Source organism: Juglans microcarpa x Juglans regia, chromosome 1D (genome assembly GCF_004785595.1).
Source record: "Juglans microcarpa x Juglans regia isolate MS1-56 chromosome 1D, Jm3101_v1.0, whole genome shotgun sequence".
NCBI lineage: Eukaryota > Viridiplantae > Streptophyta > Magnoliopsida > Fagales > Juglandaceae > Juglans > Juglans microcarpa x Juglans regia.
Window position 1 is genome coordinate 14,971,926 of NC_054594.1, and position 26,101 is coordinate 14,998,026.

Consider the following 26,101-nt stretch of genomic DNA (forward strand, 5'->3'; position numbering starts at 1 on the left):
GATGTACAATATTCTTGGGAGTGAGCTACTGGCATACAATGGAACATGGTGTTTATTGTTTCATTGGACTTTTGCTTAAGCAGTTAAGGGTGAGCTTGGGGCTCGTCCCCATCTTACTAAACTGAAGATATTGTTCTTTGTTCAGTTTATATTTGAATTGCATGTTCTTAAGTAATGCTGGATGAAATATACCAACCATTGACCCCCTTTATCTGCATAGAGTTTGACTTTTGTGACTAGGAATATTCAATCAAGGCACTATTCTAGGGGTTGCACACTCCCAAAATGATTTTCACATGTTGTTGAAGGACCATTTTTAAATGTTGCTGTGCTGGCCTTGAACTGAATGGCTTGCATATTCTTCTTGCAGGTGGAGAATGTTATAGCACAGCTTAATAAAACTTTTCCTGCTGACGGTTTACTTCCTATCTATATTGATCCTCACAGAGGAACTGCATCCTACTCACCTATAACCTTTGGAGCCATGGGTGACAGGTATTCACAATATTTATGAAGTTCTATTGTGTTTAATTCTGATGGTTTCATTTTTTTACATAGTCTAGGTCCCCTAAACTATAACCTGAGATTTATTACTTAATTGGGTTTATGTTTAACAAAAAATTTGCTTGCAGCTTTTATGAATACTTACTCAAAGTTTGGATACAGGGGAATAGAACTTCATCTGTCAAGCTTTATAGGTAAGACGCCTCTGCCAGTTTAATCTATATCTATATTAGGCTGCATTTTAATCATGCCCCCACTAATTACCTTCCTTTCTTTGTTGATTCAAAGGCTGCAAAAATTCTATTTCCTTGTAAAGATTTCCCATGCAACCAAAATACTAATACTAGTGGAGAGAAACAGTCAATTTTTAATTGGATTCAGGGAAAATGAACCTTGTTTTGCCTATCTGGCATTCCTTTATTTTATATGTTTTGCAACTTCTATGTCCCTGTATTTGTTTTTCTTGTTTGGACTAAACTGGACATCCATTTTAAAATACTGATGTATACTTATAAAAAAAAAACAGAGTAATGCTAGATACAAACCCCAAATAGACAAGCCCCATACAAGCCTTTTGAAAAAAAATGGATCCCACTAATAAAGAATAGTTTTTTTCACACTTTTTAAGGTGGGGTCCACTTTTTTACAAGGGCTTGCATAGGGCTTGTCTATTTGGTGTTTGTACAAATCATTTCTGTAAAAAAAATACTTAAGAGTATTTATTTTTCCTTAAACTTCATCCTTATATCAATACTTGTGGACTCTTGGAAGCAGAGAAATGTGGGAGAAATCAATGAAAGGACTGTTAAGCTTAATTAGGAGAACTACACCATCATCTTTTACATATATTTGTGAGAAGCACGGCGATTCTTTGTCAGACAAGGTAAATTATCAGGAGCAGTATGTGTGTCATCACTTTAATAAATTATTATCTGATGTTTAAGCGTTTTAAGTGCTTTTTTTTCTTTATATAATTTATATGCAGATGGATGAATTAGCCTGCTTTGCTCCAGGAATGCTGGCTTTAGGATCATCTGGTTATGGTCCTGATGACTCTAAAAAATTTCTATCACTTGCAGAAGAGGTATCTTAATTCATCATTACATTTTTCTCATTGTGAATTGAGATTGATTATGGCTTGTATTTGCCAAAACTGAACATCAATTTGGGCATGGTTTATTACTTTTGGGATGAACCATTGGTTTCGAAAAGTTTCCCAAGATGTAGTTTCTGTCTATAGGAAATTAATTAGAATGACTAAAAAATAAGATTTTTTTTTTTTTTGTGTTGCAGTTTTATATCCTTAGGTGCAGCTAATAAAACCGTGCCATACCCACAATTGCTTGGGCTAAGGAGTACTTATATGTTCTCCTTTACTCTGAGTCTGAGTGCATCGGTGATTTTGTCAGTCTCCTTCCTGAAACTTTCCTACCATTGACCTCTGTTCTCTTTTCTCAGCTCTATCCACCATTTATTCTCTCTTTACCTCCCAATTGTCACTGAAATGGTTGGAGTCTGTTTCGAAGATATTTCAATCACCATCCCCAACAAACAGTCAAGCTGATTGTTAGCCAGTGTACAGCAATCACATTTGTACAATCTAACTACTACCCACCATTTGCTAACTCCATGTCCAGTTAACACATATGACTAGGAGTGTAATCGGTCTGGTTCGGTTGGTCCGAATGGCTATTTTTGGACTGGACCGAAACTTTTGGTCCACCCCGAGACCGACTGGTGGGTACCTCTAGACCGGACCAGACCTTTATATATCAGTCCAGTTGGTCCATTCATGTTGGCTTGTGCAAAATGGGCTGTTTTTGGTTAAAGGCCAAACTTACCAAAATCAGATAAAAAACAAATTAGGTTGTTTTTATTTCGGCCCAACTACAATATGAGCCCAAAAAAATTCCTGTTTTGAAAATGCTATATAATATATCAACTATTTAACTTTATTTGCCCATTTTGTTTCTTGAAAATATCCTAAAGCAAAATTAGGAAAAAATAGCAATTAACATATTAGGGAGTTATTCCTAAGAAATGTTTTAAAAAGGCATTTAAACCATATTTTGTTTAATTAAAAAAATGTGCAACATCACCATTTATCCATCCATGAAGGTTAGCAATCATCATAATAAAATTAAAAACAAAGAAATTTAAGAAAAAATGCAATATCCAAACAAAGATATAGAGTATGTATCATTAATTAATAGTTAATAGTAGATTTAACATTTTATATGGTCAATGGTCATAGGTTAGATGAAATTACATAATTAAGTTATACAACAATTATATAAAATACTATATAAAATATATATATTTAGCTCAGTCCATCCGTCTGGGTTTGGGGAAAAAACCTACCCCGCGAAAGCCAAAAATCTGGAATTATTGGCACCGAGACCTACTGGCAAGGTTATTGATCTAGTTTGAACCTGTAACCTTACACCCCTGTGTGACCTAACATAAATGTTCTTGTTATAAATGCTTGCTGGACTTGTAGCTAACGGTAAATGGTATTACTGCCTTGACCACCACCCAGGCCACACAAGACATATAAGGAAGACACGTACATACTATTTTTCGTAAAGACATGTCATATACTGTACTAGATGCTCCCCCCAGGTCTAAGGTTCAAATCTCCCTGGGTGCAAACAATCTCTAGGGACCATCGGACTGGGAAATTTTCTCCTTAAATTTCCCGAGGTGCACTTGCAGGAAACTTCTTGTCGAGGGCCTGTGCATCCCCAGGATTAGTCAGGACGTTGTTCCTGGACACCTGGTGCCAATAAAAAAAAAAAATTACCGTACTAATTACATAAAAGTGTGCATGCTACTTACCTCGTAGCATTAATCCAATATTTATGGAGCACAACCGATTACCTATAAAATAAGCATATCATCACATAAATTACTAATAATATTTGTAGTCTAATTAAAAATTTGAAATACCTAATAACCTCTATTTCCATAAAAGTAACATCCTCATAACCCTAAAATATTACGACGCTCGAATATCTAATTTCTCTCGATCTTATTGTCAAGTATATCATCATAAAATAATAAACCCTAAAACATCATTCTGCAATATCTACATTAAAACCTAGTGTTTGTAACCCAACTTCGATTTCCTGACATCCCATCATACAATTACCCCCAAAATAGTCTATCCTTCCATGGACTCGAAATAATGTTAACCCACAACATTTATAATTCCATGTTTAACTTGTGATCCCTTTATTCTTGCACCACCCATATATACCATAATTGAAGCACATGTTCCTTACTAAGATTATTAATTGAAGTCCAATTTATTAAACTTATTACGTCTTAGGTGTAGCATGATCCCATAATCTACATGTTGCTCGTAAGCACCCACTTCACAAAGCCTTTTTGCGCTCTAGCCCATGACACACTAAACATGAGCTTAACGGAGATACATGAAAGAACAGAGAGAGAGAGAGAGAGAGAGAGAGAGAGAGGTATCGAACGCCCAGAGAGAGTTTACATAGAGAGTGACTGAGAGATAGAGAGAGAGCTTACGCAAGTGGAGAGAGAGAGGGTTCATGGCTGGGCATTGTCCTGGGTGGTGCACAGTGCAACTCACAGCTTTGGAGCAGGGACGGCATTGGACGTGAAACCGAAGGCTGAACAAGGTGGGTGGCTTCCTTCCATGCAAACCTGTGTATGCCACGTGCGGCTGAGGGAGCTATGATCGTGAGGCTTGGGTACAGTTGTGTTGCTTAACCGGCACCCTTTGTGGAGGCTAGACGACTGAGCAAGATGGTTTTAGCTAGTGCAGCGTCCATGCGGTTGTAGTGATCTCCGGCGTCCATTGGCAGTGGTTGGACATGTGGTTTGTTGGCTTCCCAATTTTACTCTGTTTTGGGTGTTTAAAACAAAGGAGGATTGTATTTGAGTTGGGGCCGTGTGCTGCAGTTTCCGTTTCGCATTGGGTGAAGGTGGTGCCTTGGTAAGGTGGCTGGTGCAGGAGATGGTGGTTGTTCCTTGGCCATGGCTTCACAATTGCGTAGAGGTGTGCGGCAATAGTTTAGCACCATATGGTGGTTTTGGCATATGCGGCTAGAGTTAAATGAACGGTCACTGAGGTAAGTGGTGCTTCCATGTGATATCCCATATGATAAGGATAAGGGTAGGTGGTATATGAGATCTCATATTGCTTGGAAATGAGAAGTTCTTGCTCTTTATAAGGTTCTAATGGGGTTCCAATTGTATCATTGACTAGCCTTTTTAGAGTATAGGCCATGTGGTTTGAACCTTTCATTGGGCTGTTACAAATGGTATCAGAGCTTATCCCAACCAGAAATGTGGGACTTGAGCCGTGCCACCTACAATAAGCAAGCCCGACGAGGATGTCAGAAATTTAAGGGGGGTAGGTTGTGATATCCTATATGATAAGGATAAGATAAGTGGTGTATGAGATCTCACATTGCTTGGAAATGAGAAGTTCTTGCTCTTTATAAGGTTCCAATGGGGCTCCAATTGTATCATTGACTAGTCCTTTTGAAGTATAGGTCATGTGGTTTGAGCCTTTCATTGGGGCATTACATTCTGTGTATGCCTTCATGCCAAGTGCTTCTTCGGCTAGGCCTCACGGCAATGCATATTTCGGACTCTCTACGCCACACATGGTGGTCTGTTTCTTGGCTTGGGCTTTGGGCGTCAGTTGGTGGTTGTAGGGGGTGGTTTAGGGCGGTTCACAGGGAGGGTGTTGCAAAAGGGCTTGGTGGAGGAACACGGGACTGCTTCACCGTGAGGTCTTTCATGGCGGAACGTGGGTGGTGCAAATGTGGCGCTACATGGATCCTCCTTCAACCGGTCTTGGTGGCAGCAGCAAGTGGATGTTGTTGCTGCAATGGGTTGCTTTGCAGTTTGGAGGTGGAGCTGGGTAGTGCTGAAGGGGATGAGATGAAGGGAACTTGGAGCTGCGGCAACCCTAGTTTCATAATGAGTTTTTTTATAAGTGATTTGTTTTTCAGTAGTTATAGAACAATGAAGGATATGATTCTATTTTACACTCAACTCAAGCTCATGGCCCAGGGATAGAATTTCATTAAACAATTATGTGCTATTAGTTTTCATTCCATAAGCTTTTATGCTACTTTTGACTCCCCCCCCCAAAAAAAAAAAAAAAAAAAGGCCTTTCAGCTGATCTGTTTTTATGAAAAACAGGACTCTACTCAATATTAATGCAAAGCCCCATTTATTGTTCTTTATCTTATGCGCAATATATCTATCTTTATGAAGTGTTGATCAATTTTGCGAACACTTCACATATCTAAAGCTCTCTATAATTGTGTGTGTGTGTGTGTGTGTGTGTGAGAGAGAGAGAGAGAGAGAGAGAGAGTGGATGCCTTGGTGGAACTAAGGTTGATGGACCCACATGTAGAAAACTTGTTAGCCATTTTTGCTTTCTATTACCTTTGCATTCTTTAATCAGTGACCAACAATCTAAAGCTCTCTACTTTTGGAGATTTGATGACTGTAGATTGGCTCGTGTAGATTTAAAGGGTCAAGAGATCAGTTATACTAATTCTCTTTTTTTTTGGGAGGGCAGGCGAGGGGGAGGGAGGAGAGGCGGTTGTATGTCCTTGCACTCAGTCATTTCTTATACAGTTATAACTCTTTAGGCGATTGAACTGGATTCTGTTATGTCTTCTTTTGCAGTTGGCTTGGACTTGCTACAATTTCTATCAGTCAACACCAACCAAATTGGCAGGAGAGAATTATTTCTTTCATCCGGGGGGGGTGAGTTACCTTATTCATTTGACATACATTATTCCAATTTTCTAATTTCCTGCAATATTTCCATAAATGTCTCTTTTAGGACATGAGCGTGGGTACATCATGGAACATTTTGAGACCTGAGACAATCGAATCACTCTTTTACCTCTGGCGTTTGACTGGGAACAAGACATACCAAGAGTGGGGTTGGAATATATTTCAAGCATTTGAGAAGAATTCCCGTGTAGAGTCTGGATATGTTGGACTAAAAGATGTAAGAACTCCTAAAATCCATATCTAAACATATGCATCTGTGCTCAGGTTTTCATATGCATGTATTTCAGATTCTCTCTCTTGCAAGCTTAGGAGTATTATATTGGATGTGCTTTTGTTATAAATGTGGATCTTAGTTAACTAAGGATTGCTTGGACTAGTGCATAAAGCATCTTTACTTTTCTTCTATATGTTTAAAAAAATATGGTTGATTTTGCTTACCAGCCCACATGAAAGTGAAAAACAATTGAGAATAGATCCAGTGCTTGCAGTCCATGATGGCGGATTAACATTGATATAGACTAGGTTGAATCGTTTAATCATATTGTGTGATGCAAAAGTTGATCAGTGAGTTGGGCAACTAAAACTGTTTAGTTTATTCCTATGTTGATTTTCATTCCTGACTATTTGGGACTAATGGAGATTACTCAAAGTTTAGGGGATCACATTGGCTAACTCTTATACCACAGTTGAGTGATGCAAGGGCATGGGAATAGCTGACCTTCGTTCTCACCTTTGTTTATTCTATAAGAAATAAAAGAGAAATGATCTTAGGTCTAATACAAAACCATGAATTCCCTATTCCCTCTAATCTTTATGCTTAGGTTCTTCATTTCTCTGTGGAATTCCTTATTGGATCCTGCTCTGATAATCTGCTGGAAATTCTTAACAACATCCAATATGTTGATTGACTGCATCAGATTGGTAACAAACTAAATTTTATTGTGATTCCATCGTCGTGTTTTAGATGAGGATGTAGGGAAAGAGGAAAACAGGCCCAACTACTTTTTGTGTGATGTTCCAGATCTCCAGTGACAGCATTATGGGCAGCCTGAGAGGAGTTACCCGAAACCCTCCCTCTCTTTTCTTTTGGTATTTTCAATCTAGTGAAAATAATTTTTATAAATTTGATTTGGAAAAGAATAAATTAAGAATTTTGGATCATACAAAGGAAAAGACATAAGAAAGTGAGAAAGAAGAGAAGGACAAGAGAAACATACAATGCTTTAATTAGTTGATCAATCTTTCCCCAACTTTTGACATGAGCAAAGAGGGTCAGTGCTCCTCTACCTTTACAAAACCCATGAGAATAAGTCAAGAAGAGAACCCATATGCAGTCTTGGTTTCTCTTTTGAGCCAAACAATCTGCTGCGTCTTTTATCTCTGGTCTTGGATCACCTACCAACTACTGTGCTGCGACAAGGATTGGAACTGGCTCCGCGTTTGGACCTGGAACCATACAAAGGGAGGGGAGGGGTATAGGTGTCGATCACGTGGTTGGGGTGCATTCGGGGTAATCATCTAGAGCTACTGCCTATGCAACTGAGTCACCCGAGGATGATAAGTTATGGATCTACTGTGTATGGGAAGGCAGCCACGACCCCCTTTGTGTGCCAGAATGTCACCTTGAGGATGATAAGAAGACTGGTCTTCAAGTTGTAACTCCATTCCATGGATGATCGTTTCTTCTTGATTGGAGGAGATATTAGTGAGAGCTCTTGATTTGAGTCCCTGTGATTAGTCGGGCCTCTGTTCTTGGACTCCCTGTGTCAATCAAAACAAAAAAAAAAGTATGAGCGATGTGAAGGCTGAGGTTACTGAATTTTTCAGTGATATGCTTGCTGAAGGTAACCTTTTCAGTTTTGTAAAACAACAAACTTGCCTTCCAAGAGCTTTACAATGATCAAAGCTTTCTAAATATAACTTTATAGAGATAAAGTTTAATAGTTTACAAAAGATATTGGGGGTATTGCATTCCCCATTTCGTAATAACAAAAGATGACACAGGGCATATATACACAGTTATACACAGGGCGTATGAACAGCTTCATTAGGGAAAATCCTTACCATAGATAATCTAAGGAAATGCCGGATTATAATAATGGATTGGTGATGTATATGCAAATCGAGCAGGGAGACAGTAGATCATTTACTCCATGGTAAGGTTGCCATGACCCTATGGAATGACTTGTTTGCCTGAGTGATTTACTTGCAAATTGGAGAAGCTAGCGTGGTAATCCACAAATTGCAGCAATTTGGAGGATGGTTCCCATTTGTCTTTGGTGGTGTCTTTGGAGGAAGAGGAATGATAGAAGTTTTGAAGATCGAGAACAGTCAGTGGCCGAGCTTAGAAGCTTTTTTTAACAATTTACTATATTGTTCGGTTGCAATAGATTTCAATGGGCTGAACACCCATGAATTCCTTGCATCTCTTAGTAATCATGCTTGGTTGTTGCTTTTGTATATGTCCCATGTACTTGGACTATGCCTTTTTTCATTGGTAAAATTCTTCTTTACTGAGAAAAAAAATCATACTGGCCAAATGGCATGGTGCCTTTCTTTTCTTTGTACTCCATTTTCTGGTCACAGTTCGCTGCCATTTTTCATTTCTCATACTCAACATTGCCTAAATAAAGTTTACTGCAATGATGTTATAAAAGATGAACAATTTTGAAAGAGTTATGGTTGTTGGATCACTTTTTGTTATAGGAATCCTACCCACTTTAGACTCCTTTTTTAACAGGTTGTTTGGTAATAGTTTTATCGGTTTTAAAGTTTTATTTTGTAAACTTCTTAGTAGAATTAGTTCTTAATTTTTTCATTTCGTTCAAAATTAGTCGATTCATGTTTCCCATAAATGACTAAAATGCGACAATTGTATGGTTTACATAAAATGCATATAGATTAGATCCAATTCAATTTGAGCTAGCTTTTATCTGGGATTGGTTCAGAACTAATTTTTATGCATAGACGTTACAAATTAAACTGGTACCAGGAGAAGTTGATCTCTTTTACTTCATAACTATGTTGCTGTTCATTTTCTGGCTGCTGATTGCGTTCTCAGGTTAATACTGGTGTCAAGGACAATATGATGCAAAGCTTCTTTCTCGCAGAGACTCTGAAATATCTCTATCTTCTTTTCTCACCCCCATCAGTCATCTCATTAGATGAATGGGTTTTCAACACAGAAGCTCACCCTCTGAAAATTGTGACCCGACATGAAGGGCAAAGTTTTGGAAAATCAGATGAGAAACATAAACCGATTGTTAGATTACGTGGCAGGAAAGAAGGTCGATCGGGCTGATTGGTAGGATTCACCAACTCAAGGGTTCATGGTGTATTTCCTGAAATCAGTGTCTGATGTTTCTATTAGTAAATAAGGCAGCTCGACTTTGGTAAGATTTACAGGTGCCCTTTTACAATGGAGTTGTAACATAGGAAATAGATCGTTGTCTACACTTAGTTTTATATATATATTTGTTACCTAAGGGGTTTTGTTTTTGCCCATAAAGCCCTTTTGATGGATAACCATTTGTAATTTTGAGAAGATCATTTTGTAGCATCGCCTGATGGGCGAGATTAATTTAAGAATGATGAAGCTAAGAGTTCTTATCTTTTTCTCCAGATTCATTGTTTTGTTACACAAGCCATAATATTCAGTTCTTTGAAAGTTATTTTTGGTTCCCTCTATGGGGCTTCTAGTTTTTTTTGTTTCAAGTAGATTGTTTAGATATGCTTCTATATATTCTATGTTTTTATTTTTATTTTATTTAGATAAGTTTTTATAGCCAAACCAGAACATGACCCGTGCACTTGGACGAAGAAAACATTTTTAATTCTCCAATTAAGTGGGCTTGATTAAGAGCTCACTGACAAATCTGTTGGGAAATAATCTTATCCTCGATATGAATTATTTTTATTTATCTCTTAACGACTCCTTTAATCCATAACCGCACAATGTGCGGGCATATTTTTTCTTAATTTTAAATTATTAAAGCTAATCAAATGAAAAATAATGGTCTAAAATCTGTGAATATTTATACCTTGAATGTCAAATGCAATTTTTTTTTTTTTTTTTCAGACGTAAAGTTTTAAGAGCATAAAACTCTAAGGGTCCGTTTGGATACATAGAATATCTCAGTATATCTGTAAATAGTAGTGAAATAGTTTGAGTTTAAATGTTTTATTAGATTTTAAAAAAGGAGAGAAAAATTGAATATAAATATCATAAAGTTAAAAATTTGTTTGAATTTAATTTTTTAATATTATTTTTATTTTGAAATTTGAAAAAATTGTGCTGTTTTTTGTGTTTTGTTTAGGAGTTCGAAAATTTTGTAATGATTAGATAAAAAATTTGAAATTAAAAAATGTTTTGTGTTTAAGTGATGTTTGAAAAAAAAATATCTGAAAATAGTTAAAAACATTTGTGACCATGATAGCAGGAATATTAGAACGAGTCAAGGAAATCCAAAGGATTTTAAATCAAAAGAAATGCACTTGAAAAATAGAATGAAACAATGTTAAATGGTTCTTTTGGATAAAAGGTCGAGGTTTAGAGCCTTTGCTTTTGTATTGTAAGATTTTGATTTACTTTGGGATTATTAGTACTCTATTTTGGTACTATATTGAAATTGGTCAAACCGTTGATTAAGTTTGAATTTTTCGACTGCGAGTGTTACGTACTATTAGAAGCATGCTAGGTGTATTGCATGCTAACTATTATGAACGAGAGGTATATGACCTTGTGTTATGTGTCTGGACGCTTCAGTCTCCATTAAATCCCAAGTGAGGACTAGTGACATCACACTGGGATATGATTTTGTCATTAATTATAAGAATGGAAAAGAGAACAAAATGGTGGATGCTCTCTCTCACAAGGGGAAAGGTGAATTTTCTGAGGGGTTATTAGCAATGATATCATTTTCCACTCCTAAGTGGGTGGAAGAGCTTAAGGCACTATGAAGAATCAACATAAATGAGAAAAAATTATCACTAGCTTGAGGAACAATAGTGCACCACCAAAGGGGTAACAATTACAACAGAGGCTGGTATAAAAAAAGTGAAGGATAGTGATTATGGTTGAATCATCCTTAACGAAAAAAATACTTCAATGCATCCATGTTAATCCCTTAGTTGGACACTTTAGCTATTTGAAAACATACCAAAAGGTCAAAAGAGACTTTTACTGAGGGGAATGAAGAATGCTATTAGAAGGATCGTTCGAGAGTGTGATATATTTCAGGCTGTCAAATATGAAACTATCCCACCCGTAGGGCTATTGTAACCCTTGCCAATTCTCCAACAGGTCTGGACTGACATCTTTATGAATTTCATAGAGGGGTTACCCATGTCTCAAGGTTACAATGTGATTTTAGTGGTGGTAGATCATTTTGCCAAGTTTGGTCATTTCATACCCCTCTCATATCCTTACACTGCTTCAAGTGTGGCTAACTTATTTATGAACTATGTTTTCAAGTTACATGGACTTCCAAGGTCCACAGGGTCGGGCAGAGACTTGGTGATCTTAAGCTCCATTTGGAAGGATTTTTTTTTAATTTACAAGGATCTACCCTCAACCACAGTTCTGCCTATCAACCACAATCTGATGGTCAAACAAAAGCCCTAAACAAATGCCTAGAGGGCTATTTGAGGTGTTATGCATGAATGAAACCACACAAATAGGCACAATGGTTGGTTTTTGCATAATGGTGGTACAACACCTTATACCATATATCAACAAAACTAACCCCATTTGAAGCTTTATATGGTTATCCTCCACCCCAACTTATATCATATGTACCTAGAACATCAGTTAATGAAGTAGTAGATCAAACACTTCGCAACTAGGAATAGATCCTAAGCTTGCTAAAGGAAAGTCTACAGGCTTTAAGAAACCGAATGAAAGTCTATGCTGATAAGAGAAGAATCGAAAGGAAGTTTGAGATAGGTGACTAGGTCTATCTGCATTTGCAACGTTACCTACAGAAGTCTCTAGCAACACACTGCAATTTTAAGCCTTCTCCGCGTTTTTACGAACCATTTTAGGTGGCACAGAAGATTGAGGAGCTGGCCTACCATTTGCACTTGCCGATTACTTCTAATATTCACCCCACCTTCCATGTATATCCTGCCTTAAGAAGAATATTGGAGCATAGAATCAGCCAATAGTGATGCTTCGTCCCATCGATTTCCACTGGGAGATCCAGCTTGAACCAAAGGTCATGGTGGACCCTGTTTGAAATGCCATGGGGATCGAGCTATTACTAATATTTTGGTCAAATGGTTAGGAACTACAAGCGAAGATAACAGTTAGGAGAAGCTTTGGAGACTCAAGCAACTTTACCTACACCTTGTGGGCAAGGTGTTGTAAATGGGAGGGATGTTTTCAGGAACCCTAACTGAAGAGGAAACACGAGAACAAGTGGGAACTGAAGAAGAAGAAGAGGAAGAAGAAGAAGAAGTCAGAGGAATGTTTAGTTTAAGTGAATAACTAGAAGCAGTACCATTTTAGGATGTATTGAAACGTTACGTTTTGGTTAAACAAAACGTTGCATTTGCTTAAACAAAGTGTTGTCTATTGTGAGCATATGCTTGTTTTAGCTGTCAAGTTAGTATTTTTTCTACTATGTTATGCAAGTCGTGGGGGAAAATCTGTTAGGGAGGTCAGTAAGGATAAAAGGGAAAGAAATGGAAGAAAGAGTTTATCTTTGATCTTGAAGATTCTGGAATGTACCTGAAGGTAGGATTGCCTCGAACATTCCATTATCATTTACGTTCAATGAATAATATTTTTCTTATTTTGATTCTAGCTTTGTAGTGTTTCTTTATCTTGCTTGTTATATTCTGTGAGAGCTTAACATATAATCACGAAATTTCAAGTCTGCAGTCATAGAGATTCCATCGTGCAAAGCAAAATAGACACCCATCAGTCAAGTCACATGGATACCAATATTTCCCCCAAAATACAACCTAACCCATCACTTTGAGGGCAAGAATGTAATGTAACCATTAAACACAAATTCCTGTTTATAAACAAGCAATTCTTCTATATACAGTCAGGTTATGCAGCCGGTGTGCAGTCGAGATGCCACGTCAGATTAAAAAAAAAAGAAGCAAAATAGGAAAAGAAAGCCCGCCAAAAATCAAAAGAAGAATTGAAGAAACATAGCTCGGTCTTCGTCTTCCAGCTCGTGCTGCGTCTGGGTCTTGTGTGCAATGGTTCGTCGGCTACATGTGTAATTGTTAAAAGAAGAATTGAAGAAAAAACAGAGCTCGGCATCTTCTAGGTCTTCGTGTTCCCGCTCGTACGGGGTCTGTTTCTTTCGATTGCGTTTAATGGTTTCTCAATCATTGGCTTCATGTGTAATGGTTGCCAAATCATTGTCTTCCTTCTCATCTGATATGGGGAATTGTTACCAACATTGCTTCTGAGTCTTTGTGTTCACTGTGGGTCTCCATTTTCGTGGGTATTTTCTGTGGGTCTTCTCCGTGGGTCTCCATTAATAAAATTTTTTCTTTTTTCTTTTCTCAATGTACATTTCGTCAACTGAAACAACGAATTTGAGAGACCAAATAAGAATGATACCCCATATGAAATGATAATCATATGGATGTTACCAGATAATTATCAGAGCCGACTTGTATTAAGTAAGCTCCATATGTTTTCTTTTATTTTAATACAGTGAATTATTATGTGTTTGTTGGAGCCTCTAAAATTTTTTAAAGTATTGAATTTTACCTAGTTAAAAGAAATGAAGCATTTTCAATTGCCAAGTTAGAAATTTTACTTTATCAGAAAAGGCTAGAAATTTTATTTGCTATGGAAGGCTTTTTCAAGAATCCACTCCTGATATCCCTTATTTTGGGCATCCCTGTAATCTGATGCAAGCATCTTAATGTTCAAGTTCCATTAAGTTTTATCAACCTTTGAATGGAAGTATGCAATCTTCTATTGGTTGAAGTTTCAAGTAGGCAGGATGACTTTAAGTTATTTCTTTACGTGTCACCTATGTCAATAAAAAAAGAAGAAGAAAGGAGGCCATGTTGGTTCATTTGTACAAAAACCAAAATTAAGTACTAATTTGATGCTATGGATGTATAGCTTTTCCTCAAATTTGTAAACTGAAAGCAATTGTTCAAGCCTATCCAACCTCGTGTTATGGGGTCATAGAGTTTTGTGTTATTGTAATATATAAGGGTTCTGCTTGAGGATCCTAGTCCTGTACCTTCAGTTTATACCAGCTTTTAAACCATGGAAGATTGACAAAGACTTGTACTTTTATTTAAGCTAGTATCTGATTCTTGTAAGTAGTAATGTTTGCTTGTACGTTGACAATAGATACTTTGTAAATATTCTTGTGTTTCATTAAAGGGTTTGGTATAAGATCGAAATGCTATCAGTTGCCTTCCTACAGGAGTCTATAAGCACTTGAAAGGATACCATTTCCGTCAAGAGTTTTGAAACTTGTACGCAGTTTGAAAATTAGTTAGTATGCATAATGACAGAAGTTTTTGAACTGATTTATTTAGTGGTGAATTATTTTGGTTCTTATAATGATAGTTCTCGTTATTGTATTTTTTTTTTTTTTTGTTTCTACGTATAAAGACCACCTCTACAATAGTTTTTGAACTGATTTATTTAGTGGTGAATTATTTTGGTCCTAATGAGTAGACATTTTCTTTTGCAGTAATTGAATCTTTAAAAGAAAATTATCAATTTTGATTTTAACCTTCCCTAAGATTTCCTTGCTCCTATAAAAATGGTTGTGCAATTTTTTTCTATGCAGTTTGTCAGCATGGGAAAAGGGGAAAAAAAACCCATCTCCTACAACACTATCTAGCTCAAATACCTCAACTGCAGTATGTTATATGATTCTTAACATTTGTTAGCATAAATCAACCTCGTACTTGGTAATATTAATCATTATTACCTTTTTATGTTAGGACATCCCAACAACTACTCCAAACTTTCCAAATTACAAGCACAATTACCATGGACCAGTGCTTGCATGGTCACCGGCTTTTATGCCATATTTAGATGGCAACCAATATCCAAGTAACATTCAGATGGTGATGCAATTTAGTTCTTGTCTCTTTTTTTTTTATCATTTTTTGGATGTTTAATTACTTTCATTTTTAGTAGAATGCTTACCCATTTCAATATGGGATGGGACCTCCAACTCCTATAATGGCTACAAGCTTCATAAGGACCGAAAGATTTGGTAAAGAGGATACACCCGATCATCGTTGGGAAATTGAAGCACCATATTCCACCACTAGAGTTGATGAACAAAGTGAAGAGGATAGGCCAAATTCACGGGAAACCAACGATGGCACTCCCGGGACACCTCAGTTAGACCAAATGGATGGTGGTGATATGATTGAGGAGCTAAAATCGGGAATGAAGTTTAATTCTTTTGAGGAATTAATGAGCTATTATAAGCAATATGCTAGAAAATGTGAGTTTGGATCTATGACACAAAGGAGTGAGAGGGAAGACGATAGGAATGTCAGATATGTCACCCTTGATTGTGCCCGTAGGGGAAAGGGTCGGAATAGGTCGATGAATGTTGCAAACCACGCCCAATAGGAAAGATTGATTGTAAGGCAAGGATTAATGCCTTAAAAGTTTAGGGAAAGATACGGTTGACCACAGTTCCTAATACCCACAATCACGGACTGAGTCTCCATAAATCCTGCTTCTTCCGATGTAATCGCGAAGTTAGTGAGGCCATAAAAAGAATACTATATACTAACGACCTGACTGGCATTCGAATGAACAAGAGCTTCGGATCTCTTGTTATTGGCGCGGGTGGATTTGAAAACCTCCCATTTTTAGAAAAGGATTGTCGCAATTACATTGATAATGCAAGACATCTACGACTTGGAGCAAGTAGTGCTAGAGCGCTTCGAGACTATTGTAACAACCCGATCCTAAGTTTAGGCCATAATATAAGTTTTATGTATTTTTTTTCCATATAACTATAAATATATTATTATTATTATTATTATTATTATTATTATTATTATTATAATATTTTACATTATTCATTTTAATAAGATTATTATCATTTTAGTATTGGTATTTTTATTATGACCCCATTTTTTTGGAATAACCACTAGAGTTTTGTTTTGAAATAAAATTTTATTTTTTCCTATATTGTAAGCCTTATCCTTATCTCCTAATTTATAAATCCAAATCCTATTAGGAGACCGACTCATATCAGAAAACCCTACCATATATCCTCATTTTTCCTTCTATAAAAGCTCATGAAGCCTTTGTATTAAATACAATACATAACAATAGACCTTCCCCATGCACATCTTAGCCTTGCTTCACAACAAACTACCGTGGCATACAAGCAAAACACAGAGCACACCCATGCCATGGAAAACACCGATCACCACCCCAGTGAGCCACCCTTGATCGAAACTGTAGCCTAAGAACTCTGACACCCCGCCATGCACGTAAACCTCCGTCGCTAGCAGCTCCGAAAGTCGACTACCTTGAGCCTAAAACATGCATGAACATAGCCCTATTTTACACTTCTCAAATAGAGCACCAACAACAACAACCAAAATAGGGTCGCGACTCGGCGACGGAACTAGAACTACCACGGTGACTCCACTACCAGACCATGCATGACTGTGAAGACCTCCAAGCACTGCACACGTGCACCACGCTGCAGCCTCTTGCAACTGTAGACGAGCACCTTGACGCAGCCAGTCCAAGTTGTTTTCGCCAGCCACCTCAAGGACGTTTGAGCACCCCTCAGACGACATAGAAATCACCGGCCGATTATACCCTGTTGAGCCCACTTCTTTCCGATAAGCTCACTGCAGTCCACCACCCTCCTCTCTCTTTCGGTTATGTTTCGGCATGACAGAACTCTCTCTCCCTCTCTCGGCGTTGCACCACCACGAGGACCCTCCAAATGCGCCGCCATGACCCCTGCAAGCAGCCAGATCCAGAGCCACCGTGCATTGCAGCCAGTCTCGGTGAGCCCCTGCCTCGTACGTCTCCCTCCCACTCCTCTGAGCCTCTGTTGCTCTTTATGTTTTAAAGTGTGTTTTCTTTTAGATTTCTATCGATGCAAGTGTTAAACGAGATTACCTATATGCCCTTTTTAATCTAGTATCTTGAAGGAGTGTTTTAAGTATAATTATATTTATAATCGTACGTGTAAGTATATGTTAATTATGAATATTATTACGTCATTTTATTTGAAGTTGAGTTTAATATTTCAAGTTGAGTTTAATTTTATTAAATAAATATATTAGTCATAAGCTCATTTTTATAAGTGTTTAAAAAATTTGAAATATATTTTAAAGTATACTATTGTGCCTAATATTTTAGTTAATATTTCCTTTGTCTATTTAGTCAGATTTTTTTAATAAAATTATTATGTTATATTTTAAATAGAAAAATTAAGAAATACGTTAAGAATATTTAAATGATATTTACTAGATTTCTTATAAGATTAAATAATTATGTTAATCATGGGAACATAAATCTATTTTAAGAATTGAGATTTTTATGACTTATGTTAAAATAGCCCAAATATTCTACTAAATTATAATATGTTATTAATATTTAAGTAATTTAAATACCAGGATTTATTGATTATACTGTTAAACAAAAGATTTATTTGACTATCTTTTAGATTGTGAATTTAATTAAGTATGATATTAGTACATATTGTTCTCAGACAGATTTAGTGATAGTTAATATTGCGTATAGGTGACGAGCTACGAAGTGATATTCAAGAAGAAGCGCAGCGATGTAAGTAATTTTGATCACAAATTAGGATCATCACAGTTCAGCTTATATATAAGTATTATTCAGGCCAATTCATTGACAGCCATTTTTTATGAACCACTCATGTCATATACAAACATGTCATCCATCATAGCATACAATCATGTCATTCCACATCATGTTCAAATTTAGAAATTATAATTATGTATGTATTATGTCATGCATCTCGTGTGTATAAGACACGTAAGCTATCTTAAATTCAAGTGCAATATAAGATCATATCAGTTAATCATATGGTCATTCAGATGCATGGTACCAATGCAGTTCAGTTTCAGGGTGGATGTACAAGTCACGGGCTCAAGCGTGGTTCACCATAATATGCTAGAATACAATCAGCGGCTCCCCTCGCGGCCACAGGACGTGGGGCCGGTGCACAACCTCGCACACAGGGTTAAATGTGTTGGCCAGTCAAATCAATCAGTTAAATAAGATAAATCAGTCAGATCAGTAAGTTAATTCAAATAAATCAATCATGGATAGCATAAGCATCAATATGAACAGTCATGAATTTTTAAGCTCTCAGCATGAAAACTTTTATGAAAACCTTATATTTATTATGTTTACGTTGTGATGGATTCATTGTTGAGTCTTCGACTCATTTTAATTGTTTTCATGTTTTTAACCACCTAGGTGAGGATGATGAATACGAGTAGGAAGACCACGATTAGAAGGAGCAGTTGATTTAGTTTCAGACTTTTTAGAATAAAATTTACTTTTATGACATAAATTTATTCAGTTTATTCATTTAAGATTTTTGGAAGATATTTTTATTAGACATTTTTCTACAAAATAAATTCTAATTTCATTTATAAAATATGAGACCTCTTGCCGGGTTTATTTTATAAAAAACACGTGACACTCCTAACATACGGGAAGAGGGTGTGACACTATTTTTGTAGGATGTAATACAAGAATCATGGATTCTTTGCCTTAATGAATTTAGATGATGATGAGAGGTTAAAAAATATCTTTTGGGCAGATCCATGCAATAGGGCAGCTTATCAAGATTTTGGTGATGTGGTTACATTTGACACCACGTACTTAATGAACGAATATGGAATGCCCTTTGCACCTTTTGTTGGTGTAAACCAACATAGCCAGTCGATTTTCTTGGATGAAAGGTTAATTTCTAGTGAGGACACAGAGACTTTTGCATGGTTATTTCAGACTTGGTTACAATGTATGGATGGTATAGCACTACCAGCTATTATCATTGATCAAGACAGAACAATGAAAAAAGCAATCGCCATTGTATTTCCAAAAGTCGACGTAGATTTTATCTGTGGCATATACTGAAAAAAGTTTCCGAGAAGCTTGGCTCTCATCGTGCCTACAAAAGTGGGCTGATTTTACAAAAGTGGCTTGAAAATCATCTGATGAAATGTGTGTATGACACTCAAACTATTGAGGAGTTTGAGAAGTCGTGGGAAGAGTTAATTAGAGCATACACCTTGCAAGAGAATGTTTGGTTGCAAGTTTGTACAATGAGTGCGGACATTGGGTACCGGTATTCCTAAAAGAGTACTTTTGGGCTAGCATGAGTACAACACAGCGGAGCGAGAACATTAATGCATTTTTTGACGGATATGTTCATGCGAAGACAAACTTGAAGGAGTTTGTCGACCAGTTTGACAATGCCTTGAGAAAGAAAATTGAGAATGAAACAAACTCGGACTTTCACTCATTTAGCGTTACAATTCCATGCATATCTAGATCTCCAATCGAAAAGAGATTTCAAGAGTTGTGCATGAATACAAAATTCAGGGAAGTTCAACAGCAAGTTATGGGTGTGCTCGATATGGATCCATCTCTAGTTAGATTGAATGGCGTGAAGAAAACCTATCTGGTAGAAGATGAAATTCGTATTGAGGAGTTCACTAAACATGTTACATATTATGTAGATATTGAATGAGGAAGACTGCGATACTAAGTGTTCATGTGGGTTATTTCAGATGAGGGGGATACTGTGTAGGCATATCTTGGCCATATTCAAATGTAACGGGATAAAATTTTTATTAGATAGGTACATTTTAGATCAATGGAGGAAGGACATCAAACAGCGATATACATTAATCCACAGTACCTATGACACAGGGGATCAGTGGGAAGATACTAACAGATATTCAACTCTATTGAATATTTGTTATCAGATGATTACTAATGCACCAGGTTCAAAAGAGCATACTGAGGATGCAACTAAAATGTTATATGCTATGATTTAGTTATATAGTTCAAGTCCCCAAGAACCCTCATCTCTGAACCAAACAGGTTCCAATATTCGTTATACGAAATATGACACAACTACAGTTGGTAGTTCGCAGCAAGTACTCAATCCACGAGTTGTAAGAGAAAAAGGCAGACCCCCATCTTTGAGTAAAGCATCTAGGATGGAGCAAGATATGCGAAAAGTTAAAGTGAAGACGAAGAAGACACCTGTAAAGGGAAAACGTAAAGAGGTTCGATATTTTTAATAACAGGAATATTTTAAATATACATGTTTATTTGCTATGATTTATTTATGCAATATTGTGATGGTATGTTGTTTCTCAATGTTACTTGATTATTAGCGAGGTGGAAGAGATATGCCAGGCAGGGACACGTGTAAGAATTTATTTGACCCACCAGAGATAGATCTTTCTAATGTTGGAAACGTGCAGGTATAAATATATTTGTTTTGAATTACTGCCTTATTTTTTGGAGTAATTTTAAATATGTTAGACTTATTTTTGTTATATATTTGTTTATCTGTGGCTAGACTATTCCAGGCATCGCATCTTTTGACATTAGTGGACCTGAAAATGTGGTTGAAAGTCAAGACAGTGTAATATTTCTAAACTTCTAATATTTTAATAGTAATATTGATGTAATATTAGATATGACTTCTCATTAAATATTCTTAATTTAGGGAGATGCATGAGTATTGTCTGTGGATGCAGATGGTGCTACTTAGGACACTGTTGTTGAAAGCTTGGAAGAAGAAAGCTTGTCAAGTGATAGTTTTTGTAATTATTTTTGGAAGAAGAAAGATTGGCAAGACTATAATCCTAGTAATAGTTTTTGTAATTATTTTTGTAAAAGGAAAGATTGGCAGGACTATAGTCTTAGTGATAGTTTTTGTAATTATTTTTGGCAAGTGATAATTTTTGTAATTATTATCGGAAGAAAAAAGATTGGTAGGACTATAGTCCTAGTAATTGGTTTTGTAATTATTTTTGGAAGGAAAAAGCTTGGTAGACCTGGTAGTTTGAGAAGAAAATTAGTAAATTGTATTGATTGTAAAGTGCCCAACTATCCATTGTAGTTTTGAACCTGGTTACTTTGATTGTAGTATTCTATATTCTGCGAAGAAAGACCACCACGTATGGACTTACCATTATGATATGTTTCAAATTTCAAATTTCGAATACTTAGATTGAATGTCGATATTCACAGTTTTTTCCCCAACAATTTACTATTAAACGTCAACATTTGTAAACTGCCAGTGGTCAAGCTTCCTTCATATGTTCAGCATATAAAAAGGGTAGAATATCAACTTGAATTATATCTAATTGGAAAACCAAGTTTATACAAAACTTCCAGTGGTCAAACTTGAACCAACATATATTGGAAAACCAACATCTTACAAAACTTGCAGTGCTCAAACTTGAACCAACATACATTGGAAAACCAACGTCTTACAAAACTGTCAGGGCTCAAACTTGAACCAACATACATTGGAAAACCAACATATTACAAAACTGCCAGTGCTCGAAATATATTAAATTGGAAAACCAACATATATCAAACAACTATTCTAAATAACTTTCAACATTTAAACTACATGTTTAGACTAAGCTGTAACATTACTAAGCACAGTAACATAAAACAACAACTGTAAAAGCCCAACACACCCGGACTAGTGTGCGTGAACGCCTTATTTCAGCTTGTTGCTAAAAAAGCACCAGCTCCTTCTTCAAAACTTCCTCATTTCTCATGGATAGCACCATCTCTCTCTTCTTGATCTCATCTACTCTCTTATGGAGCTCAATCTCCATCTTTTTGATATCTTCGAGTATCTTCTCGATCTCTTTCTCCTTCGATAACACTTCTTTTTTTTCTTTTACAAAGATTCAACTCTATGTATTGATTGAGAAAAGATATTTACAATAGTGAATTGTGCAATTGTCGCGTAATCACTTTGAAAAAAGTGAATAAAACATGAGACCCTCATGAAAAAAAAAATTAATTTTTTAATAATGGACCCCACTCTTTTTCAAAACTATTATGCGACGTTTACACACTTCACGGTTGTATGTAGAATTACTCGTATTGATTACCATCCACTCATTTGAAATACTTGCAGTATGGTAATCCCTAATTAATACATAGGCAAAAAATGTTAGATGGCTTACAATATTATGGTTATTCAATTGTTATAAGTCATAGTTTGTTTGCTGGATTTGGTGATGTGCAAACATGACAGTTTAAGTTTTTGGCCATGTATGCAAATTAAGACGTGGACAGTGGACAAAAACCTTTTGTTCTTTTGATGTGGACACTTGACTAAAACCTTTTGTTCTTTTCATGTCCTTTTCTAAACATTTAGTAATGTAACTTAAGATGTAACATTCAAATGAGAATGCAACACTACAAATCCATACACAGGTTAAAGAATGCAACTTAGACGTAACATTCAAATGAGAATGCAAGGTCAAATGATTAGGAATTACATTCAGAATCATGAGAACCCCCTTCTAGCCATCAAGGAATTACACTACAAGAGATGTAGACATCAAATGTTGATTGACAAAGAAGCTTTGTAATTGCAGTAATCAAACCATTCAGTAATCCAACAATTTAGTAATTCCAAAGTGTAATCTGGGACCATCCAGTAATTTGAAACCATGCAGTAATTGTTGTTCAGTAAGAAAAGATACATTCAGTAATTGGAAACCATCCAGTAATTGAAAACCATCCAGTAATTGCAAACCATTCAGAAATTGCAAGTAATCTGAAACCATCCAATCTGCTAACTATTCAGTAAAAAAAAGATACATTTAGTAATTAGAAACCATGCAATAATTGCAAACCATTCACTAATTGCAAACCATTTAGAAAGCAAAAATTAACTACAAGAATTAAAAATAATTAAGGGTTTGAATAAATGCTTGCCTTCCCCTAGGATAGGGGCGACTGATTACCAGAACTGTGGTGTGGAGAAATTTAGGATTAGGGTTTCAGGATGAAGGAGAATGGGCTATGTTAGGGTTAGGGTTTCGGGATGAAGGAGAAGGTGATAGGTTAGGGTTACAGCTTCAGGATAAAGAGGAAGGTGCTAGGTTAAGCTTAGGGTTTCAGGAGGTTAGGGTTTTAGGATTTTGCATCTTTTAGGGAGATTTCGATTTGGAGAAGGGGGGGAAATGTAGGGTGAAGACGAAGGTGGGCAACTCTTAAGTTGTCAAGAAGGCAGTGCTTGGTGGTGAGGCAGAGCAGCTTCGTGGGAGGGAAGGTCTCGGAACACGAAGGGAGGAGGGCTTCATGGTGAGGCAGAGTAGCAAATGGAGACGTAGAACAGCAAATGGAGAAGCAAAGCAGTTTCGTGGGAGGGAAGATCTCGGATGCCCTTTGCGGAGGAGGAGAAATCGAAGGGAGGGGGAGAGTTTGTAGAGATGAAGGGAGGTCTTCGTAGGAGGGAGGGGGAGGAAAGGTGGCGACGAAGGGAAGGTCTTCATGGGTATTGGTCTTGATACGAACCGCATCATTTTGCAGAAGACACAAAATGGTGCGCTTCATTTTCCACATCAGTAGCTGCTTCTCCGCGCTTACGTAGCCCGACTGCGTTTATCATTTTTTATAAACAAATAGACACTTTTATAATAGAGGTAGGTACATAAGAAATAAACAAGAAGCGAACATTATTATTAGTTTTTGTTGATGCAAATTCTAGTAGTGTCTGCAATACTTTCTAGTCATCCTGCAACTAGAGACAATCTAAAAAAATCCAGTTTGAGATACCTCCAATGATTAATCAGAGAGAAGTTACGTTTTCTTGATCAAGTGAAATCACAGCTCCAATACATACTTGAGGGTGCATTTATAAGGATTGAGGTGCCTTACATGGTGTGATTCTCTTCAAGAGTACATTTCTTTAGTTGATGGTATCCTTCCGACGAGGGTGTCTTAAGGACTTATCTTATAAGCATAAATCTCGATCCAATATAGAATTCATTGGTTGAGATTTCTTGCTGATATAATAGTTCCCTTAACCTTATTAGAGAGTCCTAAACAGTACATTTTGTTTAGCTTTATTATTTTATTGCCTTATATCATGTGAATCTTTGTGGTCATGCCATTGGTCACTCGTTATCAAAGTTTTATATGCAGTCATTTTTGCATATTTTTTGTGCATTTCACTAATATGATTTACTGCGTCACTTTTTTTAATATAAAATAACTATTTTGACTAATCACATCAGTAAAATGCACAAAGAATATACAAAAATAATTTTATGTAGCAGAACTCTTTTCCTGCCTATTGCGTATATTAAATCTCCTTATTACTCCCCCATTATTCTTTCCTCGTTTGCAGATAGTATTTATGCCCAAATGATTTTGCAGATGAGTACTTATGCCCAACAATTTCAAAAGGAAAACACTATTCCTACGTAAGATTTCGGTAGAAATCTTCAACCAAGTTTTTATTTTTTTTTATTTTTTTACTTAATGATTAAGTAAATGTTGTTAAATGAATATGTGATTTTTTTTTTAAAAAATATCTAAGTAATTTAAAAAATGGTGAAAGAAAAAGGAAAAAAAATAAAAAGAAAGTGTTTGAGTGTTCGGTAGGAATTCTCTGTGGATGTAACAACGTCCATTTCTGGTTTTTTTTTATAACAACAAATCTAATTTCATTCATTAAAGGAGTATATATAAAGTTGACTTAAACAACAAACTAATTACAAACGTTAGAAATTTTTTAGTATACTTTCATGACTGATATGGTCTAATCCAGATAGCAAATTTCTAAAGATTAAAGTCTAAGAGATAGCATAACTCTATCCACGACAGATGTCATATTAATCAAATAACAAAATTTCATACCTGACTAATCGGAATAACAACGTCCATTTCAAAAGACTAAAAAGCATCGGAATCATCATATGCCAGGCCATCTCCAACACATTTAGGTGCAAAATACAATTATTGTCGCCGACTCTTATCAAGTGACGCGGAATTCAAAATCAGTTTCAACAATCAAAGGGCTAGTTTGGCAATGGAGACAATCTTTAAAGTTAAAGACTATTTTCCAAATCAAAAAGAGTTTTATTCCCAAATTTCAATACCTACGGTATTAATAAATAAATCAAATAAAATAACTAAAAAAATATACTTCAGCCACCACGGGGTGGTCGAGTTCATATGATTGTTTTTATAATTTAAATATTATCTCTCAATACATTAAAAAAAAAAATCCTCTCAATAATTCTCTAAAAGCATCTTACAAACATACTTAATAGGTTCATCACTTTTTTAAAACTCAATAAAATCATAATTTTAAAAATATTTTACAATATTCGTGAATATTATATTATTCAGGAACCTATCCTAAATCCAAACAATCTCTTAGGATCCATTTGATAATACAACTATTCTTAAATATTTTAAAATATTCTTTTCCAAACATCACTTGAATATCAAACACTTTTAATTTTAAATCTTAACTTTCTCATGTAATCATTATGAGTGGTGCTACTCTGCCGCTTGAGTAGCACCGCTCGTTTCTACCACTTGTTATTTTTTAGTTTTTTTTTTATACATTTTTTAATATATTTAAGTATTTTTAAAAAATAAAAAAATACACCAATATATTTAAATCATTTCCTTAATCACTAAGTAAAAAAAAATATAAAAAAAAAAATTTTTGCAACGATACATTAGAGCGGTACACTTTGGGCAGCATACAAGCTTTTCTCAATCATTATATAATCATTACAACTTTTTTAA

The 26,101-nt window shown here is 36.0% G+C and overlaps 1 protein-coding gene and 1 long non-coding RNA gene across 2 annotated transcripts in view; one reads left to right on the forward strand and one right to left on the reverse strand.

Annotated features, from left to right (window-relative positions):
• Positions 1-9,924, forward strand: part of LOC121238893 (mannosyl-oligosaccharide 1,2-alpha-mannosidase MNS1-like) — a 28,167-nt gene extending 18,243 nt beyond the window's left edge. The window contains exons 8-14 of the mRNA XM_041135980.1: positions 371-495; positions 633-698; positions 1,279-1,387; positions 1,490-1,588; positions 6,190-6,270; positions 6,350-6,520; positions 9,365-9,924. Of these exons, the coding sequence (XP_040991914.1) occupies positions 371-495; positions 633-698; positions 1,279-1,387; positions 1,490-1,588; positions 6,190-6,270; positions 6,350-6,520; positions 9,365-9,604 (891 nt within the window). The 3' untranslated portion in view covers positions 9,605-9,924. The remainder of the gene's footprint in view (positions 1-370; positions 496-632; positions 699-1,278; positions 1,388-1,489; positions 1,589-6,189; positions 6,271-6,349; positions 6,521-9,364) is intronic.
• On the reverse strand, positions 103-18,565 carry LOC121238907. The gene is made up of 3 exons (XR_005935203.1): positions 18,375-18,565; positions 15,954-15,958; positions 103-116 (listed from the first exon to the last, which is right to left on the reverse strand). It is a non-coding gene; the product is annotated as an uncharacterized LOC121238907 (long non-coding RNA).
• Positions 18,566-26,101: the final 7,536 nt, after the last annotated feature.